The sequence below is a fragment of the Plectropomus leopardus genome, chromosome 14 (assembly GCF_008729295.1).
Source record: "Plectropomus leopardus isolate mb chromosome 14, YSFRI_Pleo_2.0, whole genome shotgun sequence".
NCBI lineage: Eukaryota > Metazoa > Chordata > Actinopteri > Perciformes > Serranidae > Plectropomus > Plectropomus leopardus.
Window position 1 is genome coordinate 6,743,789 of NC_056476.1, and position 21,771 is coordinate 6,765,559.

Sequence of the window (21,771 nt, forward strand, 5' to 3'; positions counted from 1 at the left end):
ACGGCCTCTCTGTATTTGTCCACTGACGTGTTGAATGTGTGTTACTGGTGAATTCCAGGTGTCAAAGGCGGCGGCGGACTTAATGTCGTACTGTGAAGCTCATGCCAAAGAGGACCCTCTGTTATCGCCCGTCCCAGCGTCAGAGAACCCGTTCAGGGAGAAGAAGTTCTTCTGTGCCATCCTGTAAACTCGGCGTGGCCCCTCAGCAGTCTGCTCCGTGTGGGACTTTGAACGCGGACGTTCAAAATACGTAGAAATCTTCTAGTTGGGAGGGCATGGCGATTATTGGCCCCCCCTTTTGTCGAACGGCTCCTAAAGAGTGCGAAAATTAAAAACCCACAGAGTTTACATGTAACCATTAAAGGGGTTGTGATTGTGATTTTTTGAGGGGTGTTGCGGCATGTTGAAGGGGTCTGTGCGTTTAGGTGATACAAAAGGGATGAAGTGTGATGATAACCCAGAGACGTGACGGACAACCAGTACCAAGTCTTCAGGTTGTGATGTGTACAAAACAAAAACAAACAAAAAATAGATAAAATGAGAATAAAAATATTTTGTGGTTCTTTTTGGGGACTTCCAAATGTTCTGTTAAATGGTTTGTTGGTGGGCGGAGCGACGTAGGTCAGCAAACTAAAATACGCCTACCACTAGACGCCACCTGGGTATTGGAATGTTTTTGGGTTTTTTTTAAGTTGTTTGTGTTTATTTCAACTTTACCTATCATCTAGATATCTTTCTATAACTGTACGTGAAACAGCTCTTTTTTGTTTTTACACCAACAGGTTAGTGAAAGCTTTTTTAAATGGGATGTTTGAAACATTCTGTGATTTTTCTTCTTTACCTGTCTGAACAATCGGTCTCCGTGTATCAACATCTATCCGGCAAATGTGATGCAGTTTGTCTCCTTCAGATACGAAAACCCTCTTTCTACTGTTTGTATAAAATGACTAGCAAGTAAACTGTGCTGTGCTGTGAGTTCTGAATGTTTGTGTTTGTATCATTGCATGAAACGGACAAACAGTCCTCTTCTCTTTTCCTCTCATGTGGAGATTGTATGAAACACGCGGCGGCCTCCGTCTGGAAGTGCCAAAACATTAAAACAAGAATGATTAAATACGGACTCTCTCACATATAAATAACACTTTGGACAGGTTTAACCCTTTGAAAATCAGCAAGAAATTAGTGAAAAGTACAAGAAAAATACCTGATTTTTGTTTTAAAAAGAAAGAGAAGTAAAAGAAAAACAAAGAAATGCTTAAAAATTTGATTTTTTTTGGTAACATATTTTATTATTATGATGTTATTCCCCTTGGTTTTTTCGTAGTCTTTTTAAAATCTGTCTTCCCTAGATATTTTTCGCCAAAGTTAAAACGCTAACATTAGGCTATAAACGCACGGCACTAAAGTCACATGATTTAATGTGGCCACCACAACAAGGTTAAAAATGTCCCACAAATTAGAAAGAAATTAGCAAAAAGTGACAAAGAAAATGACCTGAAACATGAAAATTTGTTTAGAAAAGGTGGGGAGAAAACTAACTATGTCTAGAAAACTAAATTTATGTATTTACAATTATGTTGGGGGTGGATATACTCATTTTTTATTTTCTGTACTATTTTTTTTTTCCAGGTTATTTTCTTGTACACTTTGATAAAATGTTGCTATTTTTGGGGCCATGTATCACACATCATTGTTACAAAAATTTAGAAATTGAAAAAATTTTAAATGCAACACTTCTGTTTTTGTTCCCATTTTCTACAGTTTCAAGTTAAACATCCAAGACTATTTTTCTGCACACAAAAGAGTCATATATCTCAAATTTAGGCCATATTATTGAGCACTTCTCCTTTACCAAGATAACCACCTGACAGGTGTGGCACATCAACACGCTGATTGAACAGCAGCATTAATACTCAGGTGGATGGGGACAGCAACACAGCACTCTAAAATGTGCATGTTGATTTTGAAAAAAGGACATTTATCCAGATTTCTCATGACCTGAGCTACAGAAATGCAGATTTTTGTCACAGATACCCCAAAGAATCAGTAAGTATCTTCACAATGAGTTGATCGAGTAGATTGAAAAATGATCAAATTGACAATATGATGTGAGATAAATAAAATATAATACGAAAAAGTTACATGCAAGCAAAAACAAACAAACAAAAACAATAAAAGCCACTTGTATAATCAGACGCCTGCTTTTCACAAACTAGAGCCCAGGTGGGGGTATTGCACCTGGTAACTTCTAAAATAGCAAACAATATCTTCTCTAAACATTTGTTAATAAATATTAAATACTAAATGTGGTCAAAGGAGGTCAGTTACAGTAGAGAGGTAATGGTGAGCTAAAGATTTTTTTCGATTAAAATTTTTTTCAGTAACTGCACAAACACCATACACCAATAAGGCAAGAGTCAATGATATTTCATTACATTTTTATTATTTAATGGGACAACACACATTAAATATGTTGTTCTGTAAATGTGTTAGGGTTCAGGCTAATTTTCAGCTGTAGTCCTCCGGCAAGATGTTTTGAAACATGTGAAATTATAAAATTCACATATCAGCGGCAGCAGGACACCATGAAGACAACAACAGCTACAACAAACAGGAACTCCCAGGACAGAAAACAAGCCATGGTAAGCAACAGGAAACAGTAGAACAACAGTACAAAACAATAGCACTGCCACAACATATCGACTTTTAGCACAAAATAGTCATGCACAACGCATGAAGCAACAACATAAAGTTTTTGAGTACAAAATAGTCATGCATGCAGTGATAAAAAGTCATAACGTAGACCTTAATAAAATATATGGGCATTAGTCTGAGTAAAATAAAGGGGGAAAAATCGATTATAAATATATTAAGATACTTAACAGAACATATAGAAGGACACGAAGTATAAATAATACAGCATACAAAAACCGAAGAAGCTGGTCCTCGAAGGAGAGTAAACAAATTATTTTTATTTTTGTTTTTAATTTTTACACAACTGTGCAGCTCATTTGCATGTTTCGAGTTGATACATGGAAATACTTCGTCTCACGGACTGGCAGCATGGATGTATTTTGGCTGGCAGTACCTCCGAGGCTCGACAGCGGCTCACTCATTGTAAAGGCCGTTTTGTCAAAGACGGAAATGCTCGACGTTAATTTGTTGCGAAAAGATGGAACATTTTAGACAAAAGCCAGTGATTGGCTGTCAATAATGGAAAAAGACGGATTGGACGGCGTGTGATTAGATGACAGTACAATTCCTCCTCAGGTGTAACCAATGCGAAAAGTTATTGTCAGAAGTGGGATTCGAACCCACGCCTCCAGGGGAGACTGCGACCTGAACGCAGCGCCTTAGACCGCTCGGCCATCCTGACTATACGCTACAATATGTAACAGATCAAATAGAAATCATACCAACATCAATCAAATCATCATAGTTCGTTTATGTTTGTTAAATATTAATTTAAAAAAAAGTGTACTGTTGGAATAACAAGGCGCAGTTCAACAAATATCCCTGTTTCCAGATTAAAAGTACTTTATAACTTTATATAAAGTACAACATAATTTATTTTCACTTTAGCGCACCTCCAGAACTGATTTATAATGAACGCTGTCCACCCTGATAAAAGGCTGGCGAAAGGTCAGCTAACTCAGAGCTGCTCTGCCCAGCACCGCGACAGCTAGCTCCGGTTATATAACGGAACTGATACCGCTGCTGTAAACGGGGTTGGTCGGTGGAAGCAGCCATTATTATCCTGACTGTCAGCCGGCAAGAACCAGCTCGACAAAAAGCTCAAAGAAGAAACTGTAAGTAATTTTTCTGTAGTTTGTGGAAGAGATATCGTGTTTAAAAATAACACGATGAGCCACTTAAGCTAATAGCATTTTCGAACAGCGTTATTTGGTGCTAGCGGGGAGTAACTGTTGTATGACAGCCTCCGTTAGCTTAGCCGACAGTTGGTCTCCTAGTTCTTGATAAGCTAAGTTAGCTAACGTTAAACTAAATGCTCCTTTCTTCTCTTATTATCTCTGTAAAACTCTTAACTGCGGTGTTGTGTTAAATTGTGTCCCCCCAACAAATGTGTCCCCCTCCCCGTACATGCAATATGCCCCCCTCAGTTTGGTAGGTTTGGTAGGAGCATACGAAAATACAAAAACAAAACAAAACAAAACAAAACAAAGTAAAAAAAAAAACCTTAATGTTTTCTTGATTAAGAAAGATATGCTTATTTGTTGTATGATAAATAAATAAATAAAAACGAAAAAAACTGTAAATATACAGTCTATGGTCTCGGCTTACTTCTGTTTTGGTGCATTGAACAAAGTTGTAGTGTTGAGTTTTAAATAATATGGACTAAAATATAGCATATAATATAAACTATGTAATATTAATATTTCCAAAAAAGATGGGGAGTGTGGGCAATTATTAAGAAATAAAAAATAAATCTATAAAAAAATAAAAAGAGAATAGATAAATCCAAGATATAATTAATTTAGAATTATGCAATTAAAAAATGAGTGCCAAAATCATCAAAACACATTAAAACACACTTGGTATTGTAATTAAATGATATGTATCAAACCTTAAAAAAACTAAGGCTTTGGGTCAGGTTTAGGGGAAACACATATCGACGGGGAAACAGTCTTCGACACAACACCGGTTACAGGTTTATTACACTCTGAAACCACAACAGTCTTCATTCAACGAGACACTCAAAACACTTGCTTTAATGTTTTCTGGTATTTTTTTATTTTTTTATTTATTTATTTATTTTATTTTTTTGCTGCAACAGTATTTTCTAATGTAAATGTCAGTTTTATAATTGTTTTACCACAAGTTGCACTCTATTGCAATAAATGTTTTTTATCTTTATATTTGTTTGTTTTGTTCTTTTACTTTTAGGGTGTCTTTTCTAACATCTGGCCGAGGACTATAGATTTAAAACTATCATATTTACAGCAATGTTTGTTAAAATGCACCACCACTGTAAAATAAACTAATAAAATATAAAATAAGATAAAAGTAAAACTAAATAGTGTTGTCATTCTGGGTTAGAATATCAATAATTCTGTAATACCTTGAAACTGTCAAAGCATATTTCCTGAGACGTTTATCGTACCATGAAAATCTCATACTGTTGCAACGCTAATCATAACATATCAGGTGTGGAATTAATCTGGAGATGCTCCAGTTCAGAAAAAAGACCAAACTTTTTTATGCATGTTAGTTTTTAAGACATGACGGCCTAAATGTGACTCACAACAGAGGGAGGATTTGCTGTTTTTAGCTGAGCTGATGAGGTCTGTTGGTGTATTTCCTCATCTGGCCTAGTCTTACGTTATTAAAGCTAATCAGGCTGTACTCGTCTATCCAGTTCGCTGCTGTTCGCTGGACTTAAGCTTCACTCCCCTGAGTTAGTGAATGTTTAGTTAAAGCGCTGTTTTCTTATGGCCTGGTCAATTTTCCAGGATTTATTCAACTCTTTGAAAAGGTAAGATTTACTAAAGTGCTTGCTAAACCTGTTGAAATTAATGATATTATATACCATATTATATCATACTAAACTATTAAACACTCCACCACCATTTTACCTTTTGAGTTTGAAACAAGAATTTTAAAACTTCTCAAAAGGTTTTTGTTGCTTGTTGATCATCCACTTTATATTAAGGTAAATACTGTATATTTTTTCAGAGATTTTTATGTTGATCATTTATCATTATTATCAGGGCACAGTCATTTCCATATCCTTAAACCAGTTTGCCCCCTTATCACGCCCCAACATTCACATACAGGTGCAAAATATAAATATGTGTTATAAAAATTAGATACGTACAATGCTACACAATCAAGTTTGGTGTTTGCTTGTCAAGTGTGAAAAAGTCCGAAAGTCTGTACATGTTATTAGCTCTGTTGGAAGAGTACTTCACTTATTTATGGCCTTAAAAGAAAAAGATGATTTATCTTGCCTTCAGAAATGCTGCTCTCTCTTCTGGTGGCAGACCGACCGGCTCCTGACATTGTTTCTGAGCTGAGTATCCATGTGTGTTTTTAAGCCAGAGAGACTGAATTTACACGTTTTTTTTTTTTTTACGGTACAAATTTCCACGGCAGGTTTTCAATGTTGCATGTTGACAATGCAAATAAACTGGCTTAGTTTGACTCTGTTTTTGTCCCCTCCTCCTAGTTTGATCAGCATGGCCTTCAACGCTCCACACAATTTCTCCTGGGTTGAGCCGAACAAACTGGCCGGACTGGCACTACCCAGGATGACAGCGGAGTACCAGTACCTGCTGGACAACGGTATCAAACACCTGGTTTGCCTGTGTGAGAGAAAACCACCGAACCACGACACGTGCCCAAAGTTAAAGCTGCACCACATCAAGATACCAGACTTCACTGCTCCTTCACCAAGTCAGATTGAAAGATTCCTCTCCATTGTAGAAGAGGCCAACTCCAAGGGGGAGGTAAGATCTCAGATACTGGACAGACTGTGCTTGATGGATGGTTATGCTTATAAAGTACTTTCAGGACTCTCCAGCGTTGAGTGTAGTATTGTACGCAGGCTGCGTGCACTGAAACCTGAAACATTTGGCTTCAAGTTTACTTGACTTTGACGAAACTCCTGGAACAGTGGAGGGGAAAAACTGACTTTCACAACCTTGCAGCTCCTCCAAAGTGCATCAATCAAAAAAAAGGTACATATATGCAAGATACACGGTTTTTGAATAAAATCAAACCAATTTGCTCAGGGTCCAGAGGCGTCTGAATGCAAAAGTCTTGTTGATCCGGGTTTCGAAGGTCTAAAAAGCTTGTCCTGGGTTTCCTGAGTTCTTTTCACCTTTGTTGGTAAACGCTGTGTGCAGCCTTCATATTTCAGTCAAGGATTTCTTTGTCGGTTAAACCGCATCAGTTCCACTGAAAAACAGTTCCGCAAAAACAAAATTCCTCTCCTGGCAACAACTAATTCAGGCATTGTGTGCAGAGGATTTGGCAAACCAAACACTGTGTTTTTCCTCTTCAGGGTGTGGCGGTTCACTGCATGCACGGTCATGGCAGAACAGGCACCGTGCTGGCCTGCTACCTGGTGAAGACGAGGAAGATTTCGGGGATCGATGCCATTAAAGAGATTCGAAGACTGCGACACGGCTCCATTGAAACTCACGAGCAAGAGAAAGCTGTGGTGCAGTTTTATCAGCGTACAAAGTAACTTTAACACAGGTAACAGTTTTGCTTCTGTTAGAAGGCAGAAGTAGCTCTGTGTTTTACAGTTATTAAGCTTAAAATAAGTGCCATAGTTTTATTGCCAAATATCATCTAGGAATTAGAAATTACAAGCATTACTGTGTAAACACACTACAGCTAGAGTAAATAGGTCCTCTTTTTCCATGGTACTGTACACTGTCATTTTACCAGCACATCATTACTGTTGTTTATGTTAACGCCGAGGTTTCTGTTTACAAGGCTTTAACCTTCATTTATGCACTGGACGCCAGAGAGAAGAGACGCTGACGCTCCTTGAACGTGAGCTTTTCAGGAGCCGACGCTCTCTTGATTTTCTCCTCCTGGTTTCTGTAAATAAAATACTTGATATTAGCAGGAATACCTGAATTGTATTGATTGTATTGTCACAAACAGTAGCCTGTGCTGTTTTGAAACTTTATTTATATATTAGATTTTACTCAGGGATTTCTTTCAAACACTTTTGAAGTGTTTGGAAGAATGTAATTGCTATTGGGGTTTGTGGTGATGATACACAACTGTGTATAAACATGTCTGTGTCATTAAAGGAATACTTCACCTGCAAAATGACATTTCTATAGAAAAACTCAAGGTAAAAAAATGTTGAGTAATTAATACACAAATGGTCATGTAGGGGTGAATGAGGAGGAATAAGCTTAGGTCTGACAGAATTTCACATTTTAAAAGGTCCAGCATGGAGTTTTTTTGTGGCATATAATGAACTGAAACTTCTCCCATGTGCTAGGGGAACAGAAAAACTACGCTGGCTGGCAGGAAAAAAAAAAAAAAACGCTTCATCTAGAGCCGATGTGTTTGGTTTGTCGATTCTGCAGAGCAACACGGTGAATCCGTGGAAAAGGAACCACTGTACATATAAGCGACTCATTATAAGGTGACAAAAACACAACAATTCTTATTTTCAGGTGATTTTAAATTAAGAAAACATAGTCACGAAAGTTACATACCATTTCTGCCAATTGATGCCCCTAAATGCTACACACTGACTGGATCTTTAAATCATCATGAGTATAAATATTTAGAAATAAATAGCTGTTGTTTGTTAGATTTGACTGATTTCACTGTTTTACAGACAAAAAGTTTGAACTCACTCTTTTGAAGCCATGTTGTTAAAGTCTTGACTCCGTCCGCTCGCTCTTTGATCTGCAAAAACATGAAAATATGTCAGTGTATAATAAAAAAAAGATATCAAGTCAGCACTGACTCATTTGAATAAATGAAACACAGTATTTAATTTGTATTCATAATGTTTGTATTAGCAAACAGTTACCCGTCTTTGCCTTGTCTTCTTTTTGGCAGAGATGAGTTCCTGCCTGCTTTTCCAACTCAATGTTCCCAGCAGAGCTTCTCCTGCTCTAAAGGTGGAAAAACATATTTTTGTTATAGATCATTGTGCGTTTTTTTTTATATCACCTTTATTATTTCAATTTCTGTTAACAGAAGTAGTCTTTTGTTGATAAAAGACAATTATAACCTAGCATATTTTACTTACTTAAGCACCATATTGACACATTTTCAGTAGGTCATAATGCAATGTAAACTTTTTTAATATGTTTATGACACATTAAAATACCCCCCCCCCTTAATCTTGGAAAAACTTAACCTTTTTCACTTAATTTTAAGCTGACAAACAACAGCTTTACAAAGTATTTGAAGAGCAAGTCGAAATATTTATATTTACTGGTAAAACACTATAATACACTACAATCGTAGTTTTAGAGGAACTCAGATGAAGACATTATAAACATATTTTATAGGTTGTAGGTATAGTTTTGGAGTTAATATGTCCCATTATGATATTGTTAATTCTGTTTACATACAGTGTTGGTAGACATTTTAATTATGTCTACTTTTAATCTGTTTTACAATATTTATATGTGATCATGTACCGTGTTTGTCTTACTCACTGTCCTTCACTTAAGGACGTTTTTCAACCTGGATCGTAATTTTTTAATCTAAGTTACTGATGGGAACAATACATTTTGGTATTGGCTCAGTATTTAATGAGAGCACTGCAGCCAGCAGCTGAAAAGAAGGCTGCAATGTAACCACTTGGGGTTAATTAATCTACTTTAGTCTGTGTTACCTACACTTCCCACAATACCTTCTGGAAACATCAACTTTCTGTCTTTCCCTTCAGCTGTGTCAGGCTTCACCTGTGTTCTTTTCTCCAGCTGCTGCAAAGTCACCATCATGTCCAAATCCTCATCTTCCTCCTCCTCATCCTCTCCTCTCTGCTGAACCTCCTGCAGCCTCTTCTGAAACTGCCACTCCAGGCTGAGCCTCCGGAGCCGGTCGTTCTCCTCCGCCGTGCGCCTCGCTTTACCCTGGAGCTCATGCACCTCCTGCTCCAGGAGCTCCACCACATGGAGCCTCTGCTGCTCCTCCAGCTTCTCCTGGGCCTCCCTCCTCCAGGGGTTACACAGCTCCTGGGGGTCTTTGGGTTTTGCTGGACCCGTGCTTTGCCTCTGCTGAGTGGGAGGTTCTTGGAAGGAGACGTGTTTTGTCGGAGTGATGCTCACTTGGGGTTTTGCAGCCTGATCCCGGGGCGTGGTGGATCTCTGCTGCGGTGACAGAAGTGAGGCCTGAGGCAGCTTCTTGGCTGCAGTGATGGGACACGCATAAATATGAATTGCTCTGTTTGTATTTCCATTCCTGTTAAGGGTTTGGCTCATCCTCGCTGCCAGCAAAGATGAACTCTGGAAGGTGGTGAGAGGAGGATTTGTGTGTGTGGTCACTGCTCTGGTTACAGGGATGTCTATGCGTATCGGCTGGTTGGAGGGAGTCGGTGTTGGATGTTGGGAGAAAGGAGTTCTCCAGACGCCGGCGCCACTTGTGCGGGTGCTCTGCTGCTGTTGTTTTGTAGGAGAACAATGATCTGAGAGGATGTCATGAGTGGAAGCACTCGAGCGGATTGGGAAAGATGAATAGTGGCTCATGGTTTGCTTTGCATGCTGCTCCTTCTGCTCCCACATGTTCTGCCTTTTGTCCAGCAGGGGGCCTCCACTGTCCACACACAGGTTCTCCTGTGACAGAGCCTGGCGCTGAGAGGGGAAATACAGACATGTTTGTTGTGTTACCTTCTTGTATTTAGCATTTTATGAAATATCAGTGGTGGATGGAGTGCTCATTTATTTTAATTAATAGTACAGCAATGTAAAACCAATCTGCTGCAAATAAATCCTGCACTTGCAGTTAAGGGCCACAGGTTGGAATTGAACCCACGGCAGCTGCGGCAAGGACATAGCCTTTTGTTCATGGGGCACCTGCTCTGCCAGGTGAGCTTTTGGGCACACCAACTGCATTAATGTTAATGAAATCTGCATTTAAAAAATGGGCAGGGAAATGGAGATCCGTGTAGCTCTGCCTGGATGACGGTCCGTGTAAGGCGTATTTTAGGATGATTTGGGGACACTGCATCGAATTGTTAGATAGTAAATGATAGACAATATTTGAGGCTTCATTTTTTCCGACATGTCTTGCAGCTTGCCTAGTAGGGTGACAATAACAGTGAGTAATCATTAGCTTAACACTAGCTGGGTTTCCATTACAGATTAGCGCAAAACTTGGGCTGCAAAATAGGTGCTCCATCTGATCAGGGCCTAATGGTGCTAACATCACAACAGAAACAGTGCTGACGGAGCTAATGGTGTGAGCATGGTACCAGACGAACATTAGGATCCTGTGTAGACTTACCATGAATGTCCTCTTACTGGAGCTCTGTCCATCTAAAGGCCTCAAAGACACTTTGAATGTTTGCTGTGGTCGACTGGCTTCAGACAAGTTCTTATCCTGGGATTTAGGGTTTGGAAGTGTCAAGTATTCCCTGTGAAATGTCTGAATACAGACATGAAAAGGTCATTTTTGTGACAAATGCGGTTTAAAACCCTCTTGTTTGGATGCTCAGCTCATGGTCTCGTTATGTTATGTTATGTTATGTTATGTTATGAGGAACTAGACAGAGAAATCTAGGAATATCTCACATCAGTAGAAAGGTTGATACTGGAGACGGCAGTCATGTTGCTCCCTCTCACAACAGAGTCAACAGGCTCGTCTTCATCCTCGGGGGAATAATCTGCTGAAGTAAGGACAAAGTAAATACTCTGTAGCTGTTTTCAGGACTCAGCCTCAAACGTTAAACGTATTTCACGTTAAGGTATTTACTGTATGAGCCCAGCAGTGATTATAATAGCAGTGCACCCACCGGTCATGTTGGGGTTAGAGCGATAAAGTTGTCTGTTTCTCTGCATCGTTTGCTCTTTCTTCCTTCTGCTGCCTCCGTGAAGCCGCTCTGACGGACCAGCGACCACAACACTGTACAGCATGAGCGCTTTACCGTTTGGCTTAGGGTGGCCTATATCACCTTGTGAGGCAGGAAAATAATTTGGTGATGAAGAGCAGAAAGTGAAAAACCAACAAATAATAAATGAACTTTTGTTGTGCGTTTACCTGTTGTCTTTTCTGGGGTCGGTTCACTCAGCAGAGCTCCCAAGCCGTGGTAGCTCGCTCCAAACTTTGCAACCTGTAAGGTCACGATGGGGCCGGTTTGCATCATGATGGCTGCTGCCCTGAATCAGTATGAAAACCACATTATATTTCATACTGAACAGCTTTTGTTTTATACTTTTTATTACACTATCTGGTTCTCTTGCATGATGATTGAGGTTTTACTGCTGTCACCTGTTGGCTGTTTGAAAACTGCTCCGTGACATTATCTAGGGAAAAAATACTTTGTATTGGGTCATTATGTCGATATTTGGATATTATTGTTGAGCTTTTGTGTATGTCATCACGAATATTTCATGACATTTTCTGGAGCTTAATACAAAGAATAAAAACCATTCTAGTTCAGATTTATTACACCCAGCTCGGAAAAAAACAACACGAGCCACTCAGTCAGCTACGGGGGGGAGTGCAGCATTCAAAAACTCAAATCATCTTTTTCTTTTGTGGCCATAAAAGGGGATTGTGCAGCATTGCACCTATTTAAATTTTATTACACTAAACTCATATTTTGCACACGGAAATGACTGTGCCCTGATAGTTTTATCGCTTTTTCTTTTAAATATATATATACTGTATATTTATGAATTTTGGCTGTGTTCATGCATATGGCATACATTTGGTAAGCTTGTTTGTTTTTTTTTTCTCTTGGAATTTCCAGCCTAAGTAGATTTTATTCTTCCAAAATAAAATCTACTTAGCATGTAGTAACAATTCATTTCATTCATTTTTTTTTTTCATGTAAAAACGCATCATTGAAAAAAACATTTACAGGGTTCAAATTCTAAAATATTTGATATTTATGATTAGGACTGATGTTGGTTAAAAAATGACTCAGTGAAAGTAGAAAATAACATAATGCATAATATTTTGTTAAAGCTTGATTTTTAAAAGCGCATTTTTGAATTAAAGTGTGTTAAAGTGGGCCCTAAGGGTTAATAAGATCTCATAGAGTATGTAGCTACCTTTCTTGGCTGAGGCCGACCAGACTTTGACCATCCACACTCAGCAGCTGATCTCCAGCTGTTAACCTGCCGTTCTGCACAAAGTAGAGATTTTGTCCATTATTTTAATCTTGTATAATTGCTTAAAAAAAGTATTTTGTACATTTCAATATATATATATATATATATATATATATATATACATATATATATATATATTGATTTAGATCTCACCATTTCAGCCGGTCCTCCCTTGACAATAGATTTGATATAAATCCCGAGGTGTCCTTGCCCTGCTCCCTGTGGTAAATAAGAGAGAGGATGTTCATTATTTGAGACATTTAGCAGATAGTTTGGGGTGTTTGACTGGTTCCAGTTTTTGGCAAAATGAATGCAGTCACCTTTGCAGCTACAATGCTGACGCCCATCCCGCTGTTCAGAGGTTTGTTCAGTATGATAGTCTCAATCTCTGGCTCTCCCTGTGCTTCCTAATGAAGAAAACATAAATAAATTGCATGACTTGCTCCCTTTATTCTTTGTTTTGTATTAAAATCTATTTAAAGCACTTATCATTTTTGTTTACCATGTATGTGCTCTCTGAAGAGGAAGTTGGCTCACTGAAGTGCACAGTCCAGTCACCTTTGGAGTTTGGCTGGCATGTTAAAGAGCAGAGACCTGGAGGAGAAAGATTTCAGGTGTGTTTATCTTGGATACAATCATTAAATCTGCAGTATTTTCATGTTTTGCAACTATGACCCAAACCTTTCCGGCAAATTGGCTCCAAAAACTCCCTAAACCCTGGAGGGATTCCTCTCACAGTGTCACAGGAGTATCCTCCCTCTGGCAGCAGGAAGGGCAGGTGGAGGTTGAGGCTCTCCTCCAGCTGGATGTCCCGTCCTTCGCTTCGAATCAGGTTATCTGCCGAGGCCTCCGCAGCCGTCACTACAGCATCGATCAAATCCTGCAGCGAGGATGACAAGTGGATCAGACGGCGGAAATATTTCAGGAAAAGGTCGTTCTGGGGTATAGATTGACATTTGTCATTCTGTGACAAGGCTTCAGGGAGGTGACATCCAATCTGCCTGCTGTGACCCTGAGCAAAACTCTTCATGCAGATAACCCTGATCGCTGACCTCCCTGGAGAGGTAGAGAAGTCTAACTTTAAAATAGTGTACTTATACTGTGCTAGAGATTTAGCTGCAGTTGTAATGGGAATAGTAGTTGAGGAAGTTGTTGCATTAAGTGGTATGGTAAACAGGATAAAGTAAAAAAATGTTGCAGCAGTTGTAATATTTGTTGTAATACTTATTTTTGACAACTTTCTCTTCTTTTCTTTGATTTTCTTCAGAAAACATGCCTTTCAAGTTACCCTGTTTACCTACATATACCCAGCACTGCTCCACTGACAAATGTCACTGGTAAAAAGTAAATGATGACTTTAACTCAATGACTGTACCATTACAGTTTTTAGTTACTTTTACTGTACTTGCTGTGGTACTTTATACTCCTACTTCACTGTCTTTCAGTGGGAAATACTTTTATTTATTTTTACTAAACTAAATATTTGAACTAAACTAAACTTGCACATTAAACCATAAGTTAAAGCACGTTGCAAACTGTTTTAAAAGTTAGCATATCATTTTCATTATTATTATTAAAAGCTCCACCACTAAACATAATTGAAGTAATTCTTTCACAGAAATTAATTTGCAATTATCCAATAATGTATAATGATAATAATAATACTACATTCTTTTGCATAATGAGTACTTTTATTTCTGATGCTTCAAGTAAAATTTGTTGATAATTCTAAGAAGATATGGACTTGTAATTGAGTATTTCTACAGTAACTTTGGTTAAAAAAAAATCTTTAGTTTTTTTGGTTTTCCGCCAGCTGGTGGCGATCTGCATAGGTTGACCTTTTTGGCTGCTGCTCTTGTCTCATGCAAAGCTGTAAAAGTGGCTATGATATGACTTTTTTGACTGCTTTCAACTCCAGGATTTTGTCTGCCAACTTTTAACTTTCAAACATCAAAAGGTAAGTTTTTAAAATCTAATAACTAATTTATCATGGAGGGAGGGTGACACATTTACCACCAGTCACTGAATGACATCCCAGCCCCCCCCCCCCCCCCCCTTTGATAAATAAAGAACAGTCCCTAAGAAAAGGCTGTAGTAGAAGCAGTAGTAATTCCTGTAGTAAATTGCAGTAGCACCTGTGGCAGTTGCTAGAGCAACAGTAGTGGTTGTCATAGTAACAGCAGTGGACGAAGTTCTTTAAAAAGACAAGTTTAACAAGTTTAATCAGTGGCTAAATTAATATTTTTCAGTGGTTCAACCCAGCTTTTTTAACAGCTAGATAGACGTTAAAGTAGTACTAACTGCAGTAATACTTGTAGTAGTTATTTTAACATATATAGTTTTGATATTTGTATTAACAGCGCCTCGCTCGCGCATCTGCCAATGTAGACTTTGGTTAGCTAACTAGCCGTAGATTAGCTCACTATGCTAACGCCAACTGCGGCAAATGTTAACTTCATTTTAGGGTACCCGGAGTTTCCTGTGGTGGTGTCAACTCTTGCTTTACTTCGGTAAGTTAAGTGTGTGCTTCTTTCTGTTAACGTTTTATGAATGTAAATAGATGTTTTGGCTGTTTGCTTTGTGTGTTTGGCTAAGCTAAGCTAACTAGCCCCATTTGGCTGTCAACGGCTGCTAGCTAACACCACCCCACTCTCTGTTGTAGTTGATAATGTCATTTCTGTTGCACTTGCTGACCATTTTATGCTTTCATGCCAAAGTTACAACTTTATTTGTAGTACTTACAGTCGTGTAATGTAGCTAAGTACATTTCCTCAAGTACTGCTCTAACTGTATATTTGCAGTACTTTTACTTTACTGAAGTATTTCAGTCTCATGTCTCTTTCTATTTCTACTCCACCTTTTCAGAGGGAAATGATGTACCTTTTACTCCACTACAATTACTTGATAACTATAGTCACTAGTTATTTTACAAATTAAGATTTTGCACCAAAGTATAGCTGCAATGGTTAGTTGACTGATTAGAAAATTATTTGGAATCTATTTTGATAATCATTTGTCACCTAAAAACCTGTTTCCAGCATCTCAAATGTGATAATTTGCTGTATTTTCTTTCAATTAATTTGATTTGTTAAATTGCTGAATTTGCTTTCTGTACTGAGCACTTTTACTTTTTTTAAATTTATTTATTTATTTATTTATTTTACTAATTTACTTATTCAGTATCGCAAAACAAAGTATCAGTAAGAAATGTATCACTGTATTCATGTTTACAAAAAGAGGAAATAAAACAACAACTAAACAAATAACAATTGAATAAAAAAGTGAAAAAAGTAACTCAAACACTTACATAAGTTGCAGTCGCAGGGGTACATTATACAATGATATTACAAAATACATGTACAACTGGTTAACCAAGCATGTTGTAAAGGTTGCCATACTTATAAATCTCATCTTCTCTAAATTTAAGAACCTAAAAATGTTTAAATGATGGGAAGAAGCCCCGCTCCAATTTAGCAGGGTTAATCTTCTTGCTGGAATAGTTTATGCAGTACACTTTAATTGGCTGAATGTCCCTAACACAAGCCAGTATTTGGTTTGTCTGTTCCAGGCTACGGTAAAAACATGGCGGCACAACATGGTAATATCTGTGCACGCGGACCTGCTCCCCATGTAGATATGGCTCACTCTAAGGTAAGGAAAACACAGCAATTCCTATTTTCATGAATTTATACAATCAAGAAAACCTACACTATTATATCACGTTCTATTTCCACCAATATATCCCCCTAAATCGTACACAAAGGACCTTTAATGGAAAACTTGACGTGACTTTTATCACACAGAATAAGTAGTCACACACCTCATAAAGCAATAAGTTTATGTGACAACTTGCTGTAATATTCTTCATATATTATTCATTATCATATCCATCATTGTTAATTATTCACATTACTAAATCTATGCTGCTGAGCTCCTCTCTGTGGTTGAGGCTGCTGCTGCTAAATTGTAAACCTTAAGTCTCTTTCTGTGCTGTCATAGTAGTACTTTCATTTCTGTAGGCTAATTATCAAGATAAATAACCTGCAGAAATTTCAAACAGGGAGAACAGAGACACGAGTGGAGTGGAAGGACAGACGATAAGTACTCACAGGGGGGATGTGAGGCTCATTGGTTGCATAAAGGTAGCCAGATAGTAACGTCTGCAGCTGCAGTGAGTTCAACTTGAAACAGGAATTCTGGATGGCCTTCACGTCTTGTGTTGAGTACTTGTTCATGGTCAGGAGCATGGTTGCCTAGAAACAGCCAGGCAATTCTATTGTAACAGCTTGTATTGACTGAAATATGTGCTGTGACATGCAAAGAAAAGCTGAGATAACCGCAAAGCAGAGAGAAAGATCAGTATTTCCGTATCTTAAAAAGAAGCTTGTGCAAAAAATGTAAAGAAGAACGTTTGATTCTGTTTTGCGTTTTATAAACTTTTTAGAAACTTTGAGCATATTGGTGGTAGAAAACACTTTTTCTATATTATATTGGAAGGAGGGACAGACCTGGATGATGTGTCCAAGGTGGCAGTCAGCAGCCAGCTCCAGGCCCTGCCTCTCCGCCCAGGCTTCGATGGCTGTGAGCCTCTGGCGGAGAGCAGCTCCCCAGTAGTGCGAGCGCAGGCCCGGAGTGCTGGGCTCTTGGCACATGAGTTTGTTGAAGAGCCAGGCACTGATGAAATGGAAGAGTTGGGAGAAGACCTGGATGGTCAGGGCAGGGTTGACTCGACATCGGCGTAAAAGTGACATAGTGTTCATCAAGGTGTTCAGCACCATCTCTGCAGCAGGCAAGAAAAGGAGTTCAGAATACTTGATTATTATGAGGAAAAATCACAGCTCTTCCAAGAATCTTAAATTATGAGTGAGATAATTGTTGCTGTAGTGGCTATAAATACACACTTACCAATACCAGCTGGCAGTGCACCATGTTGCTCAGGATCAATCAAAAAAGTTGGCAAGTGCTTCCTCAACTCATTCTGTAGACACTGTAGCAGATAGCTTAAGGGAATGAAACACAAATTTAAAAACAAAACTCTTCAATATGTAGCCTTTAAAATGCATCAGCACAAGTATTTTCTGTCTGGATGCCTTTAGCTTAAAACACAAACACATAGTTATTGTCTTTTGTTGCATAACTCCCACCATATACACCCAAAGTGATACATCTGAATGATATTATAATATGATGTTTTTTACCCCCCAGCTCTAGGGCTGTTAGCATGTTTCACCTTTTCATAAGCCCAAGAGGAGAGATTACACTCTCTGTCTCTCACTCACTCGTTCTCCCCCTCTCTCACTCTCAGTCTCTTGCTCTCAAACTCAGACCAAAATTTTTATCCAACTGTAAACCTAGGCAGTGCTAATCAAATAATTAATATTCTGTTACTGTGTTGTCTGTTTCTGACCTTAAATGTTTTCTGAAACATATTTTAGCGCACGGTTTAAATGTAATTTTATATTGTTCTTTATCAGTCAGCCACCATATTCTGTGTCAAAATGGCCAAACTCGGTGGTCTGGTAGGCCCAGTGCATTTTGGTAGTTGTATAGGGTTTTTTTACCTCTTGAGAAAAAGGTTATGCCACTGCCCTTTTTCTTTTTTTTCTCTGGTCATAAACCAATTTCAAAAGCACTCGCATCTTTTTACTGCATAGACAACCGCGTTTGTGAAAGACCATTTTTTGAAATACTTCTTTAAGTGTGGTGACTCACTCGATGTGTGATAAAAGACTGGGTCCTCATGGGTGACCTATTGACCATGTGCTGCAGTTACAGTTTGTATTCAAAAACTCTCAATCTCTATTGTCACGTCTTGTCATCTGTACCTGTAGGCTTTGTGCACCATGTGAGACAAATCCAGCTGACTTTGCTGTGTAAGTGAGCTGAGGTCTTTGTCATGCTTGAGGAAGTTCAGCAGCTCAGAGGAGTTGGCCATCCAGAAGGTGAGGGCCCCGGCGATGGTCTGCTGCCTCTACAAGGCAAATAACAGCAGTGATAGAACACCTGGCAGATGTATTAAGTATTTGCAGTTCATTCAAGTTTATTTTGGTATGACTGCTTACACATAAGTTTTTCAGTTTGTGCAAATGTAATAATAGTAAGAGGTTTCCTGCACTTGCCTGGATGACCTCCCCCGTCATGGTCACCATTTTGTTTGTTATCGATGATGCACTACGTGTCAGCCCTGAGGGTGGAGAGCCTCGCCTGTAATGGCGTTGCAGAGCAAAGCGTCCCACAGCATAGAGGATGTATGCAGGTGAGAGCTTGAAATGAACTGTGGAGCTGTTGGTGTAATTTATGACTGCAGACAGGAAGGCTTCCTCAGCTGAAATGTGAAAGACACCAGCAGGGGGCAGGAGGACATTATGAGAGGGAAGGCAGTCAGCTTACAGCTGATAAATATCAAAAGAGCATTGCGGAAAAAACATTTTTTGTTTCATACTCACCGTTATCACAGAATTTAATTCCAACTGGTAATCCAGGTTGATCAGAGAAGTCTGGAAAAAAAAAACAAATCATCAGTCATTCTTTTTATATTATGTAATGTAGTCCTTATTGATTGGAAGTTAAATATGTCTCTACTGATGTTATGGATCTGGTCTATTGTAAGACTGCTGCATTGCTTTTTATCATTCCTACTTTTCTACAATTTGCAGATGATTTACCTGCGGCAGCTTGCTTCTGTTGATTTTCGTTCTCAGTGCAGCTCTTTTTAGTCTCATGGTTAGACACACAAAATCTGTTGTTGTTATTCAGTAGCTTTTCATTTGACCTGGATATTTGCGTAAAGGGTAGATGTTATTCTTAGATGTTATTCTGACCATTAGGCAGGCCTGAAGCCAGCATGTCTGGAAAATAAAAATAGTTAACAGTCAAACATTTTACCCATTCTCATCCTCTGAAACCCTGTCAGCCGCTTTTGTTTTATTCTTCTCTTTCTTCTTGTCTTTTCTTGACAGTGTCCTCTTGAAGCTTTGGATCACGCCTCCTTTTTCCTTCTCGTGACAGTTTCCCTTTATTGTTGGACACATTAAAAAAAACAACAGATGTGAGAATACGTGAAGAGGGAGGGAATCTGCGGACTGAATTCATGGTTTGAGTTTTACCTCCAAACTCTCCTCATCTTTCTTGAGCACAAAACGACCTTCTCTGTTGTCTGTGTTCCAGTTTAATTGTACAACCAAAGGCCTCTCGTCCACATCCAGTTTACGTTCTTACACAAAGCAGAATAATGGTCAGAATATTCTCAAATCAACTTAACCAATACAATGCTATAAGAGCTGCGACTAACAGTAATTATCAATATCAGTTCATCCTCAGAATGCTTTGTTGATTAATCATTTCAAAACCTCCCGAATATTACTATCAAATGGTAAAGTTAAGCAGGACATCTTCATATTTTAAATGTTGAAACAAGCAAAGTTTTGTTTTTTAAATAACTTAAATGATTAAGGGATTAGCAAAAGTGTAGCTGATTTATTGTGCCAGCTAAAATGAAAACACAACGGTGACATGTTCCTTTTAAAAATAGACAGTATGGGTCAGTTGATTACCTTTATTAGCGTGGATCTCATATAAGGAATAACTAGTACTCAGCATTTTCATATCAGGCCTGAACTTCTCTGAAAGGGTTTCGATAACCTCATGAGTTGGAGAGTTGCTGCACACACGCAGGCACTTTGTGGCCACATTTCCTCCAACATGATCCTCAAAGTAGAAGCGCATCACCCCATGAAACTCTAGGTTCTGCCAGAAAACAGAAAACTGTTTTAGCTTTTAAGCATGTCCAGTATCTTTTTCTCCCTTATACTTAACAGTATTCAACCTTCTGTGTTCATAAAGTTTACTAAAACCCTATCATTGAATAGGCTTTAAGAATATAAAAGGCCAATCTGTCACTTTTATAAAAAAGCTTCAAAAAGCTTTCAAGGTGTCCCTGAAGGACCTGCCTGGTGCCCAATTCATAAATGCTCTTAGACGCTTAAATAATACCTGTCAGTATCGATTATAATCAATTAAATCTTGCACACCCAATAGCTAACTTTGAATCAAAATGATGTGGGTAGTACGTGTAGATGAACTGTGGTGAACTTCCATCCATTTAACCAGTGCCTAGATATTCATAAATTCATAATGGAAAGAGTCATAATTGACCTCATTAGCAGTTTGAGGTGTCCTGTCAACGGTTCCACTCGAGCACCTGAAATATTGGCCGTTGACCCTGGAGGCTAAATCGTTGACAAATCGCTACCCAATGGGTTCAGAAATTGTTCTGGAAGTAACATCTTTATGATATTAATAGTTAGTTTAGTGTATGAAAGTATATGAATCTAAAAGGCATTTAATTGTTGATATATAAAGTTTAGATATTAGATTAGGACTAAAAGTATAAAATCTCAGAAAATATTCAGGTAGTATCCCATTAAAAAATTATTGCATGAAGTACAGTACATTAACACAGTAGATAAATGTACTCACATGGGTAAAGTTAGATAAATAGAACTTTAAATTTGAAAGTACAACTTAAACTGTGGCTTTAAAAGTTGTACAGAGAATAAAGGTCAGTCCAGACTTAAAGATATGATATGGTGTATGAACCCCGTCTGCAGGCGACTCACCTTATCAGGTTGACTTATTTCAAACAAGTCCAGTCTGTTGTTGTTCCACTGTCTGATGACTTTGGCTAATTTCTCTCGTTCTTCCTCCTCCGGCATTTTTCACCAATTAACCTCAAAGTTTCTGTCTGACCGGCTGCTGTAGCGTTTCCCCAGAAAGAGACGGAGATGAATATCCTGTGACAGAAAAGTTTTTATCTGGCTGTGCTGGGTATTGTATCTATGAGGACCCCACCCCTTCTTCAATCTTCTCTCCATTAGTTATAAACTCATTGTACTGTGCAGTGAGTTCTTAAACATAATTGCCCACTTCATCCCCACATCCACATCCCCTCTGCAAGCCCCCACACCCCGCAGACCTCATTTAA

At 38.5% G+C, this 21,771-nt stretch overlaps 2 protein-coding genes and 1 non-coding gene across 7 annotated transcripts; 1 reads left to right on the forward strand and 2 right to left on the reverse strand.

Annotated features, from left to right (window-relative positions):
* Nucleotides 1–3,293: 3,293 nt before the first annotated feature.
* On the reverse strand, nt 3,294–3,376 carry trnal-cag. Its single transcript has one exon. It is a non-coding gene; the product is annotated as a tRNA-Leu (tRNA).
* Nucleotides 3,377–3,599: 223 nt separating this feature from the next.
* dusp23b (dual specificity phosphatase 23b) lies at nt 3,600–9,531 on the forward strand. 5 transcript variants are annotated; one of them, XM_042501130.1, is made up of 4 exons: nt 4,556–5,494; nt 5,976–6,043; nt 6,188–6,467; nt 7,025–7,464. In XM_042501130.1, exons 3-4 carry the CDS (start codon nt 6,198–6,200, stop codon nt 7,208–7,210), a joined length of 456 nt encoding a protein of 151 aa, XP_042357064.1. In that variant the 5' UTR covers nt 4,556–5,494; nt 5,976–6,043; nt 6,188–6,197; the 3' UTR covers nt 7,211–7,464. The 5 variants fall into 5 exon arrangements, with proteins under 5 accessions (XP_042357063.1, XP_042357064.1, XP_042357062.1 ...); XM_042501128.1 differs by lacking the exon at nt 5,976–6,043 and adding an exon at nt 9,513–9,531 and having other exon boundaries at nt 4,588–5,494; nt 7,025–7,221; XM_042501127.1 differs by lacking the exon at nt 5,976–6,043 and adding an exon at nt 9,435–9,506 and having other exon boundaries at nt 4,588–5,494; nt 7,025–7,221.
* On the reverse strand, nt 7,473–21,502 carry LOC121953873 (afadin). The gene is made up of 24 exons (XM_042501125.1): nt 21,407–21,502; nt 20,342–20,534; nt 19,895–20,001; nt 19,674–19,801; nt 19,442–19,560; nt 19,235–19,300; nt 18,908–19,113; nt 18,614–18,759; nt 17,694–17,788; nt 17,297–17,568; nt 16,898–17,041; nt 13,470–13,668; nt 13,291–13,382; nt 13,109–13,195; nt 12,942–13,007; nt 12,729–12,802; nt 11,710–11,828; nt 11,465–11,623; nt 11,244–11,335; nt 10,957–11,097; nt 9,417–10,304; nt 8,531–8,615; nt 8,352–8,403; nt 7,473–7,572 (listed from the first exon to the last, which is right to left on the reverse strand). The coding sequence occupies exons 1-24, from the start codon at nt 21,500–21,502 to the stop codon at nt 7,479–7,481; spliced, it is 3,720 nt and encodes a 1,239-aa protein (XP_042357059.1). The 3' UTR covers nt 7,473–7,478.
* Between the last annotated feature and the right edge of the window lie 269 nt (nt 21,503–21,771).